General features: G+C 44.5%; 1 protein-coding gene across 2 annotated transcripts in view; it reads right to left on the bottom strand.

Annotated features, from left to right (window-relative positions):
- The window catches only part of LAMP1 (lysosomal associated membrane protein 1), an 80605-nt gene that overhangs the window by 34935 nt on the left and 22864 nt on the right, over positions 1-22806 (bottom strand). For both annotated transcript variants that reach the window (XM_030201515.1, XM_030201516.1), the window contains exons 2-3: positions 16248-16366; positions 6720-6942 (exon numbers count right to left, since the gene is read on the bottom strand). In XM_030201515.1, coding sequence (XP_030057375.1) covers positions 6720-6942; positions 16248-16366 — 342 coding nt within the window. The remainder of the gene's footprint in view (positions 1-6719; positions 6943-16247; positions 16367-22806) is intronic.

Raw genomic sequence — 22806 nt, forward strand, 5'->3', positions numbered from 1 at the left:
ATATATTAAATAACAGAAGTAATGGAAATAAGATTTTAGATCTTGAGGCTGTGATGGAAAAGCGATTTGGATTTAGTGGCGATCACAGAGACACGGTTCACAAAGAACCATGACTGGGATATAGCTATACCGGGCTATAACCTGTTCAGGAAAGACAGGGTAAGAAGAAAGTGGGGATGGCATATATTAAAGATAACATTAAAGCCACACAATTGCAGGATCTATATAGAGTAAGGAAGAGGCACTGTGGGTCAATCTGGAAAGAGGGAATGGATATTTACAGTGGTGTGATACACAGGCCTCCTTCAGAGAGAAATGGAGAGAGATTTAATTGACACTCAAAATACAGATGTAAAAGGAAAGTACTACTAATAGTTTTTTAAATGCTAGATGATAATTGGGTATCCCTATTGCGGGTCTTTTAAAAGGGAAATCCTGGATTCTCTACAGGGGACCTATTCCAGAAGTTGGTAATAGAACCCATGCAGCATGGGGTCATACTGGACTTAGTGTTTACTAATAGGGGGAGTGTTTTCGATGTTACAGTAGGTGATCCTCTGGCATCTAGTGATCACCAGATGGTGTGGTTTAATATTAAGATAGATGTGGAGAGGGTTCATTCAAAAGTGAAGGTTCTACTACTACTAGCAGCATTTATATAGCGCTACCAGACGCACGCAGCGCTGAACACTTGACAGAGAGACAGTCCCTGCTCAAAGAGCTTACAATCTAGGTAAAGACAGACAGACAAGACATAAAAAAAAATTTAACTTTACTCAGATGGGGGATTACTACTACTAATCATTTCTATAGCACTACTAGATGTACGCAGCACGGTATACATTATATGCAGGTAATTTCTCTGTCCCTAGAGAGCTCACAATCTAAGCTTTCGTACCTGGGGCAATGGAGGGTTAAGTGACTTACCCAAGGTCACAAAAAGTTGCAATGGGAATTGAACCCAGGTTGCCAGGATCAACCTTAAGAAATTGCTGTCTGGATGGGAGCACCTGGAAGTTGGAAAGCAGTGGGCAAAACAGACAGGAGCTACTGTAAGGGCAAAAACCTTTTTGCAAGAAAAAGTAAATATGGTAAGAGGAAAAGGAGGCCACTTTGGTTCTCAAAGTAGTAGCTGAAAAGGTAAGGAAAGCCTTGTGACTCTGGGCAAGTCACTTAACCCTCCATTGCCCCATGTTAGCCGCATTGAGCCTGCCATGAGTGGGAAAGCGCGGGGTACAAATGTAACAAAAACAAAGATACTTACACGTAGCAGGTATTCTCAGACAGCAGGCCATTCATTCTCACATGTGCAGAGCTTAAATAAAACTAAAACAGCTTTAAGAGCATGTAGTGTCCCCTTCACACATGCGCGAGTGCCTTCCCGCCCACTATGAGAGCGTGGGATCAACAGTATAACATAGCATGGAAACAACTCCAAGGGGAGCGGGAAGATGAATGTGAGAATGAATTGCCTGCTGTCATCAGACAACTCCCTGCTACAGGTAAGTATCTTCGCTTTCTCCGAGGACAAGCAGGCCATAATCTCACATGTAGGAATCCCTAGCTACCAGGCTCACCGAAAATAGCCATAGGCCAATTGGACCTTGCGATGGCAAAATAGTAGTTAACCTGAAACTATATACAACTGTGAGAGTACAGCCTGAAACAGAAAAAACAGGCCTGGAGGGGGAGGATGGAGACATATTCTACACCCCAAATGAATTCTGCAGCACTGTCTGTCCAAACTGACAAATCGCGTCGGGTATCCTGCTCAAGACAGTAGTGAGATGCAAATGTGTGCCACGAAGACCAGGTTGCAGCCTTGCAAATTTCTTCTATGGAGGCTGACCTCAAGTGGGCTACCGAAGCTGCCATGGCTCTGACATGATGACATGACACTCAAGAGTCAGCCCAGACTGGGCATAACTAAATGAAATGCAATTTGCCAGCCAATTAGAGATTGTGCATGTGCATTTTCTGATGGCAACCTCAATCCTGTTGGGATCAAGAAACAAAAATCTGGGTGGACTGTCTGTAGGACCTAGTCTACTCCAAGTAAAAGGCCAATGCTCTCTTGCAGTCCAAGGAATGCCGTGTGCTTTTGCCAGGATGGGCATGAGGTTTGGGAAAGAATATGGAAAGATGATTGGTTCAGATGGAACTCAGACACCTTAGGCTGAAACTTAGGGCGCATGTGGAGAACTGCTCCGTTATGATGAAATTTAGTGTCAGGTAGATCAACCACTAGAGCCTTAAGCTCACTGACCCTGCGAACTGAATTAACAGTCACCAAAAAAACAGGACCTTCCAGGTCAGATGAAAGGAATCCAGGGGTTCAAAAGGAGCTTTCATCAGCTGGGTGAGGACAACATTGAGGTACTACGACACAGGCAGATGTGTGATAGGGGGGCTTTGTCAAAAGCAAACCTCTCTTGAAGCAACTACAGAATATCCAGAAATGGGCCTACCCACTACACTGCGATGGTAAGCACTAATTGCACTAAGGTGAACCCTTACAGAGTTGGTCTTGAGACCAGACTCAGAAAGGTGTAGAAGGTATTCTAGCAGGGTCTGTGTTGGGCAAGAAAGGAGATCTCGGGCCCCTCTCTCACATCAGGCGGCAAACCTTCTCCATTTGTGAGAGTAACACCTCTTAGTGGAATCTTTCCTGGAAGCCAGCAAGACCCTAGAGACACCCTCAAGAAGGTGAAAGGAAGCAAATTCTAAGCTCTCAATACCTAGGCTGTGAGGGCCAGAGACTAGAGGTTGGGATGCAGAACAGATCCCTCGTTTTGCGTGATGAGGGTCATCAAACACTCCAATCTCCAAATTTCTTTAGAGGACAATTCCAGAAGAGGGAACCAGATCTGCCTAGGCCAGTATGGAGCGATCAGGATCATGGATCCTTGGTCTTGCTTGAGTTTCATCAAAGTCTTCCCCCACAAGGAGGGATGGAAGGATACATATACAGAAGACTGGTCCCCCAATGAAGGAGGAAGACATTCAACGCTAGTCTATTGTGGGCATGGAGCCTAGAACAGAACCAAGGGATTTTATGACTGAATTGAGTGGCAAAGAGATACACTGAGGGGGTGCCCCTCACTTGGAAGACCTCACAGGCAACGTCCATGTGGAGTTACCACATGTGCGGTTGCATAACCCTGCTCCGTGTCAGCCAGGCTGTTGGATCTGCCTACCAAGTGACCTTGAGAAGCATCCCATGCTGAGAGTGCCCGCTGCTGCATCCAGATGGCCTCCTGACACAGTTGACATAATCCAGTACCCCTCCCCTCTCCCACACTTTTTGGTGTAGTACATTGCAACCTGATTGTTTGTATAAGTACAATTTGGTTGGACAGCCATCTCTGAAAGCCTTTAGTGTTCCAGACTGCTCATAGCTCCAGAAGGTTGATCTGAGGATCTGATTCCTGAGCTGAACAAGCATCCTGGGTGTGAAGCCCATCTATGAGCTCCCCACCCCAGGTGGGACACATCCATCCTCAGCACCTTCTGGGGCTTAGGAATTTGGAATGGAATTCCCACAGTCAAACTGGACTAAACTGTCCAAAGTAGAGACTGAACCAACTCTGGTGATCAGCTAGGTTCCCTGAGGCATGGCACCACTGGGAAGTTAGGGTCCATTGGCAGAGCTCATATGAAGACATGCCATAGGAATGGCATACAGTGGAGGCCATGTGGCCTAACAACATCTTCCAAGCTGTGATCTGTTGGCTGGCTTGTATCTAAGTGGCAAGAGTGTCCACCCTCTGCACAGGGAGAAAAGCCCGCACCTGCTCTGTATCTAGCAGGGCTCCTATGAGCTCCAATTGTTGGGACCAGGGTAGTTTAAAAACGAACCCTAGTAGCTCACCTGAATAGTTTTCTGCATGAACTCCTTTAACATGCTCTTCACCAGCCAATCACCAACACAGGGGAACAAATGCACTCCCGGTCTGTATATGGACGCTACGACCACTGAAAGAAATTTAGTGAAAACTCTGGGAGCCAACAAGGCCAAATGACAATGTGCGGTACTGGAATGTGTCCCCAGCCGAAACTGAAGATACTTCCTGTGATCTGAAAGTATTGGTATGCGAATTTAAGCACCCTTTAAATCCAGAAAGCAGTCAATTGTTTTTCTGAATCACAGAAAAAGGTGCCAAGGGAAATTATCCTGAACTTTGCTTTAACCAGGAATTTATTTTTCAGGGGCCTTAAGTCTAGGATGGGACATATTTCTCCCCCCTCCCCGGTTTTCTTTGGCACAAGGAAGTTCCTGGAATAGAATCCCTTCGCCTCTTCCCCTGGTGGAACGGGTTCGACTGCTTGGGTCTTCAGAATGGCAGAGTTTTCCTCTGCAAGTACCTGCTTGTGTTGAGAGCTGAAGAGAGATGCTGTCGGTGGGCAATTTGGTGGTCTTTGACGCCAATGCAGGGTGTAACAGACGGACTATTGGAAGAATCCACCAGAGGTTACAAAGGGCCACCTTTCCGGGAACAAATTCAACCTCCCCCAACCAGAAGGTTGTCTGGGATAGTCGCTTACTGCAGCTATGCTCTGCTGGAACCAGTTAAAAGCTTGTCCCCGGCTTTGACTGGGGGAGCTGGCAGAATCTTGGGTGCACGCTGTTGATGACAACAAGCTCTTCTCTATCTTCCCCAATGCTCCATGCCTCTCCTTTAATTTTTTTTTTTTACATTTTTATTGTTAACCGCTTTATGCCTATGAGCAAGAGTAGCAGTATATCAAGTGAGCTAAAAAAAAAAAAAAAAGGACTTTCATAAATGTTGGTGACCAGTATAAAGAATTCTCCCTATAGTAGTGTTTCTCCACTAATTTTATCCACCCTATGATATATTTTCTACTTTGGCATCATGGTGTCCTATTGTTGCTCCTCCATCAGTCTAAGATGCCAAACTCTTGATTTTCTGCCACACTAAATCACCCATCTTTAAGACTTGATATTTGTCTACAGATAATTGTCTGTATACAAAATCAAGTTTGTCTTTATAACCTGCGTAGCAGTTGAATTTGGTTATCTGGAACTGTTTGTCTTCTCTAGCTATCCTGGGCTACTTCAGCTTTTATCATAACATCCTATCAGGATATTTTAACTTCCACATTTTACTAGAATCTTTTAAAAGCTACACTACCTTACTTCTAACCATGAGCTCCTGTTGGATTCCCCACGATTTTTAATTTAAAAAAAGTGAAAAGAGAAAGTACCAGCAGCCTGGTTTCACCCAGATTAAGGTGGAGCCTCAGTTCTTAGTAAACCTCAATCCCTACATTATCATTTTGTCTGTGCATGGAGACTTTAGAGCTCTGCCTGTCTCTTGGGTCCTGTGTATAGAATGGGAAGCATTTCTGAGAATGTTCCCTTGGATATTCTGGTTTCCAGCTTTCTAGTTAAAAGCCTAAATTTGATTTCCAGAACCTCCTTCCCACACTATGTTCCCTTCCCACACTATGTTCTTAGTACCCACATGTACCAAGATGGCTGGCTTCTCAACAGCATAGTCTAAAATTCTACCTAGGTGACAAGTGAAGTCTGCCACCTTCAATCCATACAGGTAAGTTATCAAGTGATCTCATGCCCACCAACCACCCAATTATCTACATTACTGATAACTGAATCATCAGCTACAACTGTTGGTCTAACCTTTCTCTCACGGGCACTTTCTTAGTGCAGGAGGAATTATATCAGCTGGAGGGCAGATCCTAGTTACATATCAATTCCTGCCACACCAGGGTGATGGTTTCCTCCAAGTTACCTCTTTTCCAAGGCAGTATAAAGGCTGCCAGACTGGCGCTGGGGTTTCATGTCCTTGAAGGTCTCCTCTATATACATCTGCTCCAGGTAGGGGCTCATGCAACATCTGAGCAACAAGTTTTAAGATACCTACCATATCTATTCACCAGCACATGCTCACCTACTAATGAAAATGGTATAATCTAAATTATACAGTATCTACAATGAAAGTACATGAGTTTTGTTACATGCAAATATAATGTATATTCTTTGTGAATATCCTTAGGTTTCTAGTTTTCTACTTGACCCCCACTGCAGTACACTGGATTCAAAGGGGGGGGGGGGGACCCCTAGAAGAATGCTTATTTAAAAACAGTTTGACAGGAAACAAGCTAAACAAAAGGTAGTAACCGATTCCTGTTTCTTCCTCTCTAGTCAAAGTTGCAGCAGTTTACGTAGAATTTCAGAACACTGCGAGCTTTATTTGTACCTCCCCACTAAAACTACAATAAGACAAAATAAGGGAGGGGGTGTTGTGATATTACAGGGATTCAGAAAAATGTAATAAGTATTTTAATTATGAAATATGAAATGCAGCTCCTGTAGTCAACAGCAAACTGTAAGGCAGCTTGCAAAATTGTCAATAGTTTGACATTTGAGAAGAGATGGCACAATGTGATATATCAACTGTATAACTGAACTGGCTTGGCCACAGGAAAGAAAAAAAAAAGGTGTATATTCAGCATATAAACTGAGTAAATAGATGTTTACGTTGAGAAACTCAGCAAATATTACGGCAAAAAAAAGATGTGTGTTCAGCATATTAATTGAGTAAGTATGTTGAGGGGCATACCAAGTAGTCTGGCAAAAAATTAAGTTACTTAGCATTGGGAATAACATGGAAAACAAAATTTAAGGACAGCCACTATTTTAGAAAACTAGACTACTAACACAAGCACTAGATTACCTCCTTTCTCTGATGCATTGGGGAAAAGGAGTGCATCTGACAAGTTGTAAGTAAAAGTCAATTCATCAACCCGATACTTGGAAGAGTTCTTTGTGAAACTTATTTTCATTTTGTGTCCTGCTTCAAAGCCAATTTCCAGAAGAGGGTCTGAAACGTTTTCTTTACCACAGGAGCTGCTGTTCAGAAGCCTGGTTTCTTTTGGTAGTTCAAAGCGTGCTAGTCTCTTAGGGTTAAAAGGAAAAGAAAAAAAAAAGTTAAACTAATGTCCTGTGAAATATATAAACATTAGCATCCCACAGAAAAATGATGGCAAACTAAATGGTTTTGCAACAAGGTAGCTTTATTTAGGGTAAAAATAAATAAAACATCATGAAGTTCTCAATTACTTGTTTATATTTTCAATTACTAGATCTTCACAATTCTGCAGTTACCATGAAGCCTAGTCTTTTGCACAAGGAGTTGCCACGTGTTTTTTTTTTGTATTCTATAACTGTAGTTATTTATATTTTCTGATTCAATGCCTTAGCTTTATAAACCTTCAGCATTGCTAGCACGAGTTAATTACCAAGTGCCTCACTACAAAAACTGATTCCTTAAAATATAGGACTCCATGTGAAATCTGCTCATTAAACAGAATCGTGTCCCATGAAACTGTATAAAACCTAACTTGCTGTTTTTGTTCCTTCACAATATTATTTAAATTTGCTTAAACATGGCCCTTTCCCCATTTCAGAACACTGGAATATGAGACAAAGCAGAAAACAAGAACTATTAGGTAAAATTTCATACTGAAGGGCTACGGGCCTGTGTGGTTACCATGGGTTGTATGTACTGAGCAATGCAGAGAGGGATTGACCACAGGTTTTAACTTGCATGGACTACATGGCTGCATGCCACGCCATCGGACAACGCTAACGATGAGGAAGATTACTATGTTTCTCCTGCTCCTCCGTCAAAAGTGTCAGAGGCTATAGAACATCTTGAGGCAAGTTTGAGCTGGGGAACTGAATTCGATTCCCACTGCAGCTCCTTGTGACTCTGGGCAAGTCACTTAACCCTCCATTGCCCCTGGTACAAAATAAGTACCTGAATATATGTAAACTGCTTTGAATGTATTAGATATACTGCCTTTCTGAGGTTTTTGCAAGTCCCATTTCCCTTTCCCTAAAAACTCAGGATATAGACAGCATCAAAGTTTTATAGCTACATAACATTGATTTTGCAAGACATCAGTCTGCATTAAGAGAACAGACCACGATAGATAAGTTCCTGTACAGTATTGAATGTTTCAATAATATTGTACATATGTAGATATAGATAGATAGCGGTTACTTACCTATAACAGGTATTCTCAGAGGACAGCAGGCTGATCATTCTCTCAAGTGGGTAGACGTTCCGTGTTGGCCCAGGAACCGGCATAATAAATAGCAAAACATTTGATAGAGCCTTCTGATGTGCGCTCGACTGTGCATGCGCGGAGTACCTTCCCGCCTGCCGCACAACCACGCTCCTCAGTTTAATAAAAAAAAGCTTAAAGAAAAATAAAAGAAAGAGACAACTCCAAGGGGAGGTGGGCGGGACTGTGAGAATGATCAGCCTGCTGTCCTCAGAGAATACCTGTTACAGGTAAGTAACTTTGCTTTCTCCAAGGATAAGCAGGCTGGTTCATTCTCACAAGTGGGTTATCTCTAGCATCTAGGTTCACCCAAAAGGGGCTCGCAACGGCGAGGACATAACTGAAATCAACCTGAAACTACATACAAACTAGCTGAGAGTGCAGCCTGGAACAGAATAAAACAGGCCTAGGAGGGTGGCGTTGGATTCTAGACCCCAAACAGATTCTGCTACACCGATTGCCCAGACTGTCGTGTTGGGTATCTTGCTCTAGGCAGTAGTGAGATGTGAATGTGTGGACTGAAGACCATGTTGCAACTTTGCAAATCTCTTCAATGGAGGCTGACTTTAAATGGGCCACTGACGCAGCCATAACTGACATTATGAGCCGTGCCATGGCCCTTCAAAGTCAGTCCAGCTTGGGCATAAGCGAAGGAAATGCAATCTGCTAGCCAATTGGAAATGGTGCATTTACCAATGGTGATTCCCCTCCTGTTGGAATCAAAGGAGACAACTGGGCGGAGTTGGTGGAATGGGCTCGACTGTGTGGGCCTTCAGAAGGGTGGAGAGTTCCTCTGCAAGTACCAGACTGTGCTGAGAGCTGAACAAATGAGCTCTCAGTGGGCAATTTGGAGGTTGTAGATACCAACTGAGTGTATATCTGAGATGGACTATTTAAAGAACCCACCGGTCAGAGGTTACAAGGGGCCATCTTTCTTGAAAAAATATCAGCCTCCTCCCCCCCCCCCCCCCCCCCGACAGACAAGTCATCCAGGATGGACACTTTTACTGTGGCTATGCTCTGCTGGAGCCAGGCAAAAGCTCATCCCTTACTTTGCCTGGGCAGCAGCAAGGGCCTTTGGTGCATGCTGTTGATGTGACCGAGCATGCTGGGGTTGAGCCCGAGTAGGCTGGCAAGTCAAAGGGTTACATCTATGCCTCTGATAGTAATAGGGAATCTTCCTTGGCTTGCCAAAAGTCCTCCTAGCTGAGGAGGCAGATGTAGAAGGCGCCTGGCAGTAGAGAGAAGAGATGGTATCAGTATGTTTTTTTCCATTTGGTCTGTGACCATCAACCTTCTCTCCAAAAAGGTTATCCCTCCCAGAATGGGGCATCCGCCAATCTCTGCTGAACAGAATGTTCCAAGTCAGAAACACGCAGCCATGAGAGTCTGTGCAGTGCTAGATTCTGGGCAGAGATTCTGGATGTCACATCAAAAGTGTCATTAAGTGCCCCTGGCTAAGAACTTTTGACACGTCTTCTGCTGCTTGACCAACTTGCAATGTGACTCAGCTTGTTCTGGAGGGAGCATCTCAGCCAGGTCCAACAAATTGCATAGAGTTTTGCAAGTAGATGCTCATGAGGAGCTGGTAGAATTGTATTCAAGATAAGCATTGAAGCCTGGAACAGCCATCTCCCAAAAGAATCCAAGATTCTAGCTTCTCTACCTGGTGGTGCCGATGCATAGTCCCTGGAACTCCAGGCTCTTTTGAGAGTGAATTCCACCACCATGGAATTGAGGCAACTGAGGCTTATTAAAACCATGTGTACTGTGGATCTGTTACATGGTATTGATCTTCTTGGACATGACCGGGACCAACAGAGGGGACTCATCCTAACGAGGACTTTCTGGAGTACCTTTTGGAGAGGGACAGTCACAGCCTCCCTAGGAGGAGACGTATATTCCAGGACCTCGAGCATCTTGACCCTCTACTTCCAACGGAAATGAAATGGAGTCAGTCACTTCCTTGACCAAAGAAAGGAATGAAAGGCTCTCCGGAGGAGACTTTCTCCTTTCAGGTGAAGGGGAGGGTTCAGAGGGAATTGAGAATGGCATTGAGAAGTCTGTTCCCGCCTCAACTCCAGCGAAACTTCCTCTACAGATGTTGAGGGAGTGCTGACTTGGGTGGCAGCTGACACAGGATCCGCATACAGCATCCGTGTCAGAGGCAGCACAGCAGGCTGAGGACCAAGCGGGACCGCAACGGGAGGCAGGGTAGGCGCAAGCACCCCCCGATGCACACCGTTGCAGGCAGCCATGCAACAGCTCAGGGAGCGGATGCGCTGATAGAGGGCAGACACCAGAAAAAACGGGTGTCTGAGGCACAGGTTGCAGAACTGGTGAGGTCGATACAGGAGCTCTCTCTTGGCTGCTGGGAGACAGACGCATCGGTACTCCCTGTATGGAGGGAGAGCGGTCCTCCTGGCCCTTTGACGTCCCAGAGCTCCTGGCACAATATGGTGAGGGCGATAGATGTTGATGCTTCTTGGCCTTGGTCCGAAGCTTGTCATCGAGGCTCCTTGGGGCCGACGTCAAGTCCACACGTCGCCTTGGGGTCGAGTCCAACCATGGACGGTCCTAAGGGCCCTGCACAGCAGGAGGCCTCGAGGCACATGGAGACCCACTCGTTGCTTCACTGCTCCCAGTGTTTAAGGGTGTAACAGCAGCCACGCTTACCGACGTTCCAGATGCTGGGATGATGCTAGACATCGATGCCTACGCCTCAAACCTCGATACCAACGTCGAGGAACTGGACGGCTCCAAAAATCCTCTCTCGTTGAGCCTCTCTGGAAACCCGAGTCCCGTTCTACATACGAAGTCAGAGAACACAGTTAGTCGGGCTATGATCAGACCAGAGACACCAAGAATGTGTGTCTTTCCCAGAGATCATCTGATTGCACCAGGTACAGCACTCTGGAAGAAAAACTTCCTTGGCTAAATTAAATGAAGCGATGGTGCCTGAAACATGGGCAAGGCATGACAAAAAGGAAGTGAAAAATCCCGGCTGAAGTCAAGGCCTAAAACGGCTGAATGACGACAAAAAAGAAAGGAAACAAAACCAGGCAAAATTAAACTTTGAGCCAATGGGCTATAGTGGCCTTAGACGCTGGAGACCCTCTGCGTGGACCTGACAAAAGAACAAAAAGATGGCCAGAGGTCCTGAAGGCATTTGACATGCGCAGATATTACAACAGAGCCCTTCGCACATCCCGAAGGTGCAATTGCCCATAGGCGTCTGGAAACTCCTCTTTAGAAAAGGAGGCCAGGGAAATAGGCTGGTTTAGGTGAAACGCTGAAATCACCTTAGGCATGAAGGAAGGTACCGTACGTACCATTACTCCGGAGTCTGAGAATTGCAGAAATGGGTCTCGACAGGACAGTGCCTGGAGCTCAGATACCTGTCTCGCCGATGTCATGGCCACCAAAAAGACCGTCTTTAAGGTCACATCCTTCTCCGAAGCTCGCCTAAGCGGCTCGAAAGGTGAACACTGAAGGGCCTTTAAAACTAACCCCAGGTTCCAGGCCGGACACGGGACCCGCATGGTAGGACGGAGCCGAAGCACCCCTCTAAGAAACCGTGTCACATCCGGGCAAGCAGCAAGAGAGAGACCAGCTACCTTCCCTCGAAAACATGCTAAGGCTGCCACTTGAACACGCAGGGAGTTATAGGCCAAGCCTTTTTGTAAACCATCCTGCAAAAAGTCAAGTATCGGCGAGAGAGAAGCCCGCATGGGTGTAAGCGCTTTAGAAGTGCACCAAGCCTCAAATTGGCGCCAAATCCTGGCATAAGCCACGGAAGCGGAACGCTTGCGGGCCTGAAGGAGAGTGGAAATGACTTTAATGGAATATCCCTTGTCTCTCAATTGCGCCCTCTTAATAGCCATGCTGTAAGACCAAAGCAGCAGGCGTCCTCTATGGTCACCGGGCCCTGTGACAACAGGTTCGGTACCAGAGGTAATAGCAGGGGATCCTCTACCACCATCCGTCGGAGGTCCACATACCACGGCCTCCTGGGCCAATCTGGGGCAATGAGAATCACCTCTCCTTGGTGGAACCGAATCCGAAGAGTACTCGCCCTATCAAGGGCCACGGAGGGAACACATACAGGAGGCCCTGAGGCCAGGGTTGAGCCAAGGCATCCAACCCTGCCGAGCAAGGATCTCTCTGTCTGCTGTAGAAGCACGGGACTTTGGCATTTGTGCTTGATGCCATAAGATCCATTACGGGCTTTCCCCATTTGGCACATATCTGCAGGAATACTTCGTCTGCAAGTTCCCACTCTGCTGGGTCGATCTGATTCCTGCTCAGATAATCGGCTTGCATGTTGCTCTGACCTGCAATATGAGCTGCTGACAGAAACTGCAGATGAAGCTCGGCCCAGTGGCAAATCTGTGCGGCCTGCGCTGCTAGTGCTATGCACTGAGTGCCTCCTTGGCGATTTATGTAGGCCACTGCTGTCGTGTTGTCCGACAGAACTCTGACAGCTAATCCTTCCAGGGTCAATTGAAAGGCCAGAAGCGACTGGAAAATCGCTTTCAACTCCAAGCGATTGATGGACCACTCCGACTCCTCGGGTGTCCAAAGACCCTGGGCATGCCTTCCCCGGCAATGTGCACCTCAGCCCTTCAGACTGGCATCTGTTAACACCAGGCACCAATCGGGGAGCGCTAGTGGCATTCCTTGCCGCAGCATGCTGCCTGAGAGCCACCACTCCATACTGAGCCGCGCCGCAGGGAGCCACGTGAGTCTGCATTGATAATTCTGAGATATTGGAGACCACCGTTGAAGCAGGGAACACTGCAGAGGTCTCAGGTGTGCTCTCGCCCAAGGCACCACTTTCAAAGTGGCCGTCATCGACCCCAACAGCTGGACTATGTCCCAAGCTCGCGGGCGAGGCATCCTCAGGAGCAGACGGACCTGGTTCTGAAGCTTGCACCACCTTTGCTCGGGTAGGAAGACCATCCCCGAGGCTGTGTCGAACCAGACCCTCAAATATTCTAGAGATTGAGAGGGGGTCAGGTGACTTTTGGCTCACCAAGACATATACCCTACAGCTTTAGAGATAAAATTGACCCTAGGGACTTTTGGAGAATGGTTTATGACACCCACTGGACAGCTAATACGGATTCTAACTCCTTTCACTTCGATTGGGATACTAGATGCAGAACCGTCCTAGATGTTTTAGCCCCAGTCCACACTCGTACTACACGCCGGCAGAACTTGACGCCTTGGTATAATCGCCAAACTCTCAAAGTACTTACTCGACGTGCGGAGAGGGCCTGGAGAGGAAACCAGACTGAGCATACTCTTCACACGTGGAAATTAGCGCAACGAAAGCATAAGTATTCAATCCGACAATCCAAACAACAGTACTACAAAACTAAAATAGGTCCAACCTTCAGAGACTTACGGAAACTATTTTACTTTGTCAATAAATTAACAGATTGTAACTCCTTAACCACCACTTGCTCAGCTATACCGCCTGCTGACGATCTTGCAACATATTTTCAAGAAAAAATTGCTCATCTACAGAAAACAATCTCACAGACAAATGCTGACATTGATACCTTTCTCCAATGTCTCACGCCTATCCCCGGTGAGCATCCTGCGGACCGTTTCTTTTCTACCTTTGCCCCACTCACCTTGGAGATGTCACCAAGGGGTTTCTCAAATTTTCTAAGAAGTACTGTCGGCTCGACCCCTGTCCTAACTACCTGCTCAAGTCTGCATCTCCATGCTTTCTTGCAGACCTTACAACCTACCTCAACTTTATGCTGGAGCGTGGTCTATTCCCTGTAGCGCATGGCAATATATTACTCACTCCAATCCCAAAGGACTCCAAGAAAAAGAGTGGTGATCTTACTAATTATCGCCCTACTGCCTCGATACCTCTTTTTGTAAAAATGACGACAAGCATGGTGACGAAACAACTTGCAGACTTTCTTGGCCAGTTTTCTGTTTTCCACGAATCTCAGTCTGGGTTTCGTTCCCACCACAGCACCGAAACCGTACTCATTGCTTTCGGCAGGAGATAGCTCACGGCAAAAGTCTACTGTTATTACAGTTCAATATGTCAAGTGCTTTTGACATGGTTGATCACGACATACTGCTGAACCTCCTCGATAGCCTAGGAATTTATGGACATGTTCATAACTGGATCAAGGGCTTTCTTTCTGCCAGAACTTCAGGTAATCGCCAACTTAGTTCTATCAAAATCGTGGAAAGCTACTTATGGAGTCCCTTAAGGCTCTCCACTGTCGCCTACTCTCTTCAATATTATGATGATTCCACTGGCCAAGACCTTAAGTAACCTAGGACTTCACCCGCATATTTATGCTGATGACATTACTATTTATATTCCCTTCAAAAATGACTTGTCGGAGATCTCAAGAGAAGTGGACCGCTGTTTAACTACAATGTACTTTTGGTCACCTTCTTTCAAACTGAATATTGACAAAACCCACTGCCTACTATTATCTTCTCAATACAGCAAGTATAGGCCTCCCACATTAGTTACCTCAACCTTATGCCTCCCCATATTAGATAGCCTCAAAATTTTAGGAGTCACCCGTGACCGCTCACTATCACTCGAGCAACACGTTAACGCCACCACAAAGAAGATGATTTTCTCGCTGTGGAAACTAAAAAGAATAAAACCGTTCTTCCCTCGAGAAGTCTTCCGGAGCCTCATACAATCCATCGTACTATGCCACCTGGATTACTGTAACGGAGTGTATGCTGGATGTAAACGGCAACTGCTTAAGAAGCTGCAGACTGCCCAAAACACAGCGGCAAGATAGGTTTGTGCTAAGTCCAAGTTAAGAGTCTGCCACGCCCCTTTGAAAGAAGTTACATTGGCTCCCTGTCACAGAACGCATCACCTTTAAACTTTGCTCTCTAGTCCACCAAATCCTTTACGGTGATGTACCTGGCTCTATGTTAGATCTCATCTCCCTACCTCTCCGGAATGCGTCCCGGCTCTCCCACTCGTATCTTACCCTTCACTATCCGAACTGCAATGGAGTCAAGTACAAGAAGACTGCGTACGCTACCTCCTTCTCTTTCATTGGGACTCAAGTTTTGGAACTCTTTGCCGAAGTCCATCAAAACCACTACAGTCATTTAACTTTCCGGAAATCACTGAAGACCATATTATTCAGAAGTGCCTACCCTGCGAGCTCTCCCAGTGACTCCACTGCTGGGCGGGGCTACAAACCATGTAAGGGAATCGCTTCCTTACATGGTCTGTAGCCCTGCCCCGTGCATCCCAAGATGCAATGGGCGGGGCTGGGCGCCACCATTTTGTGATGTCGTCCACTGAAAGAGGAGGGAGGCAGGCTGCAACTGCATGCTGGACAGGGCTCATTATTCCTCCCCAATGATCGGCGCAAACTCTAACGCCACCTCAGAACTGGCGTAGATTTTGCTGCGGCCAGCGACCCAATCTTTGGCGCGCTGGCCGCTGATCATTGGGGATGAATGCATTGCGCTGATTAGCATGCATTTGCAAGCTACTTGCGCTGAGAGCCCTGTTTAGCATGCATTTACATGCTAGTTGCGCTAAGAGCCCTCGAGTGCGTTGTTTCACGCGCTCGAGGGCTCTGATCATGGGTTGGCAGCAAACTCCGGCGCTAGTATAGCATTAACAGCCTCTAGCGCCGGAGTTTGCTTTTGATCATGAGGGCCTCAATGCTAACAATCCCAGAGCAAGCAGTGGCTTCCCCATGTGTCTCAATAGCAGACTATGGATTTTTCCTCCAGTAACTTATACAAACCTTTTTTAAACCCAGATACACTAACCGCTTTTACTATATCTTCCGGCAAAGAGTTCCAGAATTTAACTATTCGTTCGGTGAAAAAATATATGGGGTGGTGTCTGTGCACATGTGTACACTGGCTCGTTACAAGTCTGGCTCCTAGATCCTAAGAAGTGTTATTGTGCCCTGTTTTACAATACAAGAAATATTTATAGGCACAAAATTTATGTGGGAAAAAAAAAACAAAAAATTGCCTAAACTATACAAAGAGATATGCAAATAGGAAGCATATTAAAAACAAACAGTCTTAAGTGGTCAGAGTTGCTGACTAATCAAATGTGAAGTCCCAACCACCCATTAAAATATTTTTCTTACCGATGTGTTGCCAGCATCATATGTCACTGAAAAGTTTACTGCAAGATCAGCCAATATGCAGGATTCATTTTTCTCATCTCTCACATCAAATTGAACTGAAGATGCAGGCTGCAAACATGCTGTGGATTTAAAAAAAATTTAATTGAAGTTAATCTTGTTTCAGAAACAGTAAACAGTTTTTCATGAACAGAACCTGCACTTGTTGCTACTGCAAAAGTATAATCCAAGCAAAACATCCATTATTCTTCACCAATTGTTATACTAAAGACATCTTGCTACAAATTTGCCACAATACTTTAGGCGCATTTACTAAATACCAGCCAAGATATTTATATTTGGTATGTAGAGATATGGAAACATTTATTACACAACTATGAATTCACTAATTTTTAAGTATCCAGGAGGTCGTCTAATTCTATACCTTATCACAATGATTTTCAACCTTTCATCTCACAGCACACTGACAAGGTGCAAAAATTAAGGTACACTATCAATTTAAGGATCTATGTTATTTAACGAGTATTAACACTGTATTTAAAAGTTCAGAAATTACATTTTTACTCATTGTGTTACCTTTATAGTTGAAAAACAAATTATATATATATATATATATATATATATATATTTTATTGAAACAAGTTGGCAAAAGGCCAATAAAAACTTCAAAGAACAAAGTTAGCTACAAATGGAGAAATTATGACTTAGCTGATAATTTTCTTTCCATTAACTGCAGCAGATGAATTCAGAGAGACTTATATGTTGTGATCATTTGTGACCATCTACCAATAGGTGGAGATAGAGAGCACTGAACTTTGACCTATTGGACAGTGTATGCTCCTTGGTTAGTATTTCTCACAAAGCAGAAGGGGGAAAAAAAAAAAAAAAAAAAAAAAAAAAAGAGGCATAATAGATCCTCTTCCGCAAAGAAAAAGCATGAATAGTAGAAAACACCACAATGAGCCATTACCCTAAACAGAGAAATGAACAAACCATGACAGAGAACTGAACAAGGTTGGGGTTCTGGATTTATCTGCTATAGTTAAGAAAAGTCATAATTCCCCCACTCCTTAGCACCTGCAGCAGATGAATCCAGAGATTTGTGGGAGGTATATAGGGTGGCATTCCGAAACACCCACAGAGAGCACCGAATGGCCAAAGAAGCGTGTGCTCCAGCTACAACATAAAAGTATGCAATGAGGACCAAGTAGGTGTTTTATCTATGCCTTTGAGGGAATAAACTCACAATTCTGCCCAAGTTGCTAGCGTCCTAGCTGAATGTGCTCAAAGAGAAGCCGGTAGTTGTTTGTCAGAAAAAAAGGTTACGCAGAGGCAATAGACTCTTTAATCCAGCAAGAAATAGTTTCCTTAAATGTTGAAGGCCCCGATTCAGGCCCACAAAGAAAAAAAAAAAAAAAAAAAAAAAAAAAAAGATGATCAGACCCCTTGAGAACCTTGATAGCCTACAAATACTGGAGAAGCACTCAACAATCATCAAGGCAACGGAGCAAGGGAAAATCTGTCTTGCAATCACCTTTCTGAAAAGGGGACAGAGAGAGGCCGGCTAAGATAAAAAGCTGAAACCACCACGGGAAGACAAGGAAAGGTACAAATAGTAACTCTTGAATCTGAGAAAGGAACAGATTATTATTATTATTTTATTATATACTAGTAAAAAAGGCCCGTTTCTGGGGTTCCAAGAAGGCCGCTGAGACAGACGTGTTTTAGAGCTCCTCCAGATTTTACTGTTACTCTCTAATTACCTTGTAATGCCAAAGAGAAGGGGCAGAGCTGCTGCTACTGCAGCCCAGCAGCAAAGACCTTTGATATCTTCTGGCTTGATTGAATCTTATCTGCAACGAGCTCAGGTTTCGACAGCCTCGTCGGTGAGCGGTTCGCTGGAACAGCCCAGGATAGGAGACCAGGAGCTGAACCTTGAACTGGAAGTTTCTTTGAGCCCCAAGGCAAGGGCCCCTTCTCCCCAGTCTGTGTGAAGTAGTTCTCCAGTGGCCGCCTCCTTAGCCCTGAATACGGAAGTGTTACAGGTTGGAATTGGACAGGAGGCAGTGTTAGCCTTAACGGAGAACGTGGGAGATTTGTCAGCTTCTTCCCTGTTATCTCACACTGCCCGAAAAACACAGGAGGAGTTGCAGGGACATTGGAAGGTGAGAAACATGTTTCACAGGAAGAGAGTGAGAGCATTGCATTTGCTAAACTTTTTCAGAAACCAGATGAAGTGACATTGGACAATCTATGGCAGTTGATTGCAAAAATGGGGAAGTTTTTGTGCCCCCAGATGAGGAAAATAAGAAATAAAGTTGTGATATTAGATGGGAAGGTAACAGAAATTGAGAATGAGGTGAAAATAGTTAAAGCAGATTTGGCTAAACAGGAAAAGGATGTTTTAGAGTTGAAATCACAGCAAACAACAATGCTTAAAGACTTGGTTAATTTAAGGAGAAAATCAGAAATGCTGGAAAATACTTCAAAATCTAATAATCTACGTTTTATAAATTTTCCGCGACAACCACTTATCTCCCCTCGGGAGATGCTAAAAAATTACCTCAGAGAAATTCTAGAGATAGAAGATAAAGATATGCCACCCTTTTCAAAGGTTTTTTATATACCTGTGAAGGGTTTGGATCCTTTACAAAGGAATAATATTCAGAAAGAGCAACCATTGGATGTTTCTGCCCTTCTTGAAATGTCGGATTCAGAACAGATAACACCAACTACTATGTTGGCCACAGTAGCGTTACCTTCGGACAAGAAAAAACCTTTCGTGGTTTGCAAACTTGTGTTTTTCCAGATCTAGCGAGGGAAACACAAAGGCGACGACAAACGTTTTTACAGATGAGACAGGAGACACTTCAACTTGGCGCAACTTTTTACCTTAAATATCCTTGTAAACGTTTAATCTCCTATCAAGCCGTGAAATATGTTTATTTTGATCCTGACCAATTGTCATCTTTAACATCTAAGAGAGCTCCTAGTTAAGTCGAATAGAAACTTGTCTGTATCTCAAAATTTGATTTATAAAGTTTATTACCTGTTTTCTCCTATTTAGGAATCTTGGACTCCTGTTGTGGACTTTAAATGAAGCTATAATATTTAATTTGTGTTATGAATAATATCTTTAGATTTAATTGTAATAGTGGATTTTTCTTTACAAGTTTACTATGTATAAAAACGATAAAAGTAAAAATGGGAAAAAAAGGCCCGTTTCTGACACAAATGAAACGGGCGCTAGCAAGGTTTTCCTCGGAGTGTGTATGTTTGTGTGTGAGAGCGAGAGTGAGACTGGGTGCGAGTGTATGTGTGAGAGAGACTGTGTGTGTGTGAGAATGAGAGCGTGTGCCATGCCCCCCCCCCCCACTCCCTTCCTCCGAGTTCCAGGGTCGTCCTCCCCCGAGCTCCCTCCGAGCTCCAGGGTCGATTCCCTCCCTCCGAGCTCCTGGGTCGTCCCCTCCTTCCAAGTTCCAGGGGACCAAGTTTCAGGGTCCCCCCTCCCTCCGAATTTTAGAAGTCATCTTCACTTACGAAGTCGGGGTTATGGCGGCCGTCAGCAGCGGTAAAAGGCTGACACTGGTGGAGGTTTGAAAGGAGGCTTTGACAAAGGCAAACCTCTAATGAAGCGAACTAGAGGCTGACCAAAGATGGGCTTACCCTCTACCCGCTGATAAGCACTAATTGCACGGAGGTGAACCCTTACAGACTTGGTCTTGAGACCAAACTCAGATAGGTGTAGCAAGTATTCAAGCAAGGTCTGTAGGCCAGGAAATAGGATCTAGGGCCTTGCCCTCATACCAGGCAGCATACCTCCTCCATTTAAAAGAGTAACACCTTAGTGGAACCTTTCCTGGAAGCCAGCAAGACCCAGGAAACTCTCTCAGAGAGAGACAGTGAAAAATTCTAGACTCTCAACGTCCAGGCTGTGAGGGCCAGAGACTGAAGGTTGGGACGCAGAGTAGATCCCTTATTCTGCATGAGGAGGGTCAGAAAACACTCCAGTCTCCACGGTTTGGAGAATAACTTAAGAAAAGGAGGGAACCAGATCTGCCAAGGCCACGTAAGGTGTGATCAGAATCGTGGTCCTATGGTCTTGCTTGAGTTTCAGCAGTCTTCCCCATGAGAGGAATGGGAGGATATGCATAGAGAAGCCCTGTCCCCCAATGAAATAGGAAGTTATCGGATGCTACTGTGTCATGGGCCTGGAGCGAAACTGAGGGACTTTGTGATTCATGTGAATGGCAATGAGATTCACAGCAGGGTTGTCACGCTTGGAAGCTCTCTCAGGCAATGCTCATGTTGAGAGACCAGAACACTTGTGCAGTTGTATAACCCTTGCTCAGTCTGTCAAGTCAGGCTGTTTTTTTATTTATTTTATTTGTTGCATCCCACATTTTCCCACCTATTTGCAGGCTCAATGTGGCTTACATTATTCCGTAATGGCGATCGCCATTTCCGGCATGAAGAAATACAAATTGGTATTGCATTAAAGTTCATAAGTGACAGTCAATTAAGCAGTCAAGTATAGAGAATTCATTTTCGGGATAAGAAATAAGGTGGTGTTGCATTAAAGCTCATTCGTGACAAGTTGATGAAGCAGTCAGTTATAGAGAGTTCGGTTAAGTCCAGTTCTGGTATAAGTTTTGTCGTCTGTTATTTAGGCTGGATCGTTGTGGTATGCCTTGTTAAATAGGTTGGTTTTTAGTGATTTTCGGAAGTTTGTTAAATCGTGCATTGTTTTTATGGCATATGGTAGCGCATTCCATAGTTGCGTACTTATGTAGGAGAAGCTGGATGCATATGTTGATTTATATTTTAGTCCTTTGCAGCTGGGGTAATGGAGATTCAGGAATGTGCGTGCTGAACATTTTGTATTCCTGGTCAGTAAGTCTATGAGGTATGACACGTAGGCCGGGGCCTCGCCGTGTATGATTTTATGAACTAGAGTGCAGATTTTGAACGTAATACGTTCTTTGAGTGGGAGCCAGTGTAATTTTTCTCTTAGTGCTTGGCGTTTTCGTATTTCCAAATATGAGTCTCGCTGCTGTGTTTTGGGCAGCTTGGAGTTTCTTGATGATGATTTGTTCTTTGCATCCGGCATAAATTGCATTGCAATAATCTAGGTGGCTTAGCACCATTGATTGTACCAGGCTGCAGAATACTTCCCTTGGGAAGAAAAGGTTTTACTCTTGAGTTTCCACATTGAATGGAACGTTTTCTTTGTTGTATTTTTCGCATGGCTTTCTAATGTAAGATTTCAGTCAATTGTTACGCCGAGAATTTTCAGGTTATCTGAAACAGGAAGGGAGTAGTCTGGGGTGTTTATAGTGGTGGGTTTGTTCGTGTTATATTGTGATGACATTGTGTTTTTTCTGCATTGAGTTTTAATTTAAATGCATCCGCCCATTAATTCATGATTTGGAAGCAGTGTTTGATTTCATTTGTGATTTCTGTTAGATCATGTTTGAACGGGAAGTAGATCGTAACATCATCTGCGTAGATGCAAGGATTGAGGCCTTGGTTGGATAGCGATTTGGCTAGAGGTGTCATCATTAGGTTGAAAAGGGTTGGTGAGAGCAGTGATCCTTGGGGTACTCCGTATTCTGGCTTCCATGGTGATTATGTATTCGAATTTGATATTACTTGGTATGTTCTAGCGGTCAGGAAGCCTTTGATCCAACTAAGTACGCTTCCTCCAATCCCGAAGTATTCTAGGATGTTTAATAGTATTTTATGGTTTACCATATCGAATGTGCTCAACATGTCGAATTGTAGGAGGAGTACACTGTTGCCAGTTGCAATTGCTTGTTAGAATTTGGCTAGGAGAGTGATTCGTACTGTTTCGGTGCTATGGTTGGAACGGAATCCTGATTGTGATTCATGTAATATTGAGAATTTGTTAAGTAGTTGGTAAGTTGCTTGGTTACCATGCTTCCCATTAGTTTGACTGCCAGGGGAATAGATGCTACCGGGCGGTAGTTGGTTATGTCATTCGCTTTTTTCTTTGAATCTTTAGGTATTGGGTGAGTAGTATGTTTGTTTCCTTTATCTTTGGGGAAGAGTCCGTGTCGTAACATATAGTTTAGGTGCAGCGTGAGGTCTGTTATGAAGCGTTGAGGGGCAGATTTTATTAGGATGTTAGGGCATATGTCCAGTTTGCTGTGAGATTTGGTGAACCTGTTGATCGCTTGGGTGATGGTTTCATCGGTGAGTAGAACGAAGTTTGTCTAGATTCGGTCTACTGGATATTCATCGGGGATTGGGTCCAAACAATCAATGAATTTTTTGTGGTATTGATTGGTAGCGTGGTCAGCAGCTTTAAAATTTTCTCGTTAAAGTATTTAGCAAGGTTTTCTGCTGATGGGGTGTCTGTGTTGGTTGTGGTGACCAGTGTGATATCACGTAGTTTGTTCACGAGTTGGAAAAGTTTATGCGTGTCTTCGTAGTCTGGCCCTATTTTGGTGTTGTAGTATGATCTTTTGGTTTGTCTTATTGTATTTTCTCTGTATTTGTTTCCATGCGTTAAGTGTGTGTTTATCTTTACTTTTTTCCA

Source organism: Microcaecilia unicolor, chromosome 4 (assembly GCF_901765095.1).
Source record: "Microcaecilia unicolor chromosome 4, aMicUni1.1, whole genome shotgun sequence".
NCBI classification, from domain to species: Eukaryota; Metazoa; Chordata; class Amphibia; order Gymnophiona; family Siphonopidae; genus Microcaecilia; species Microcaecilia unicolor.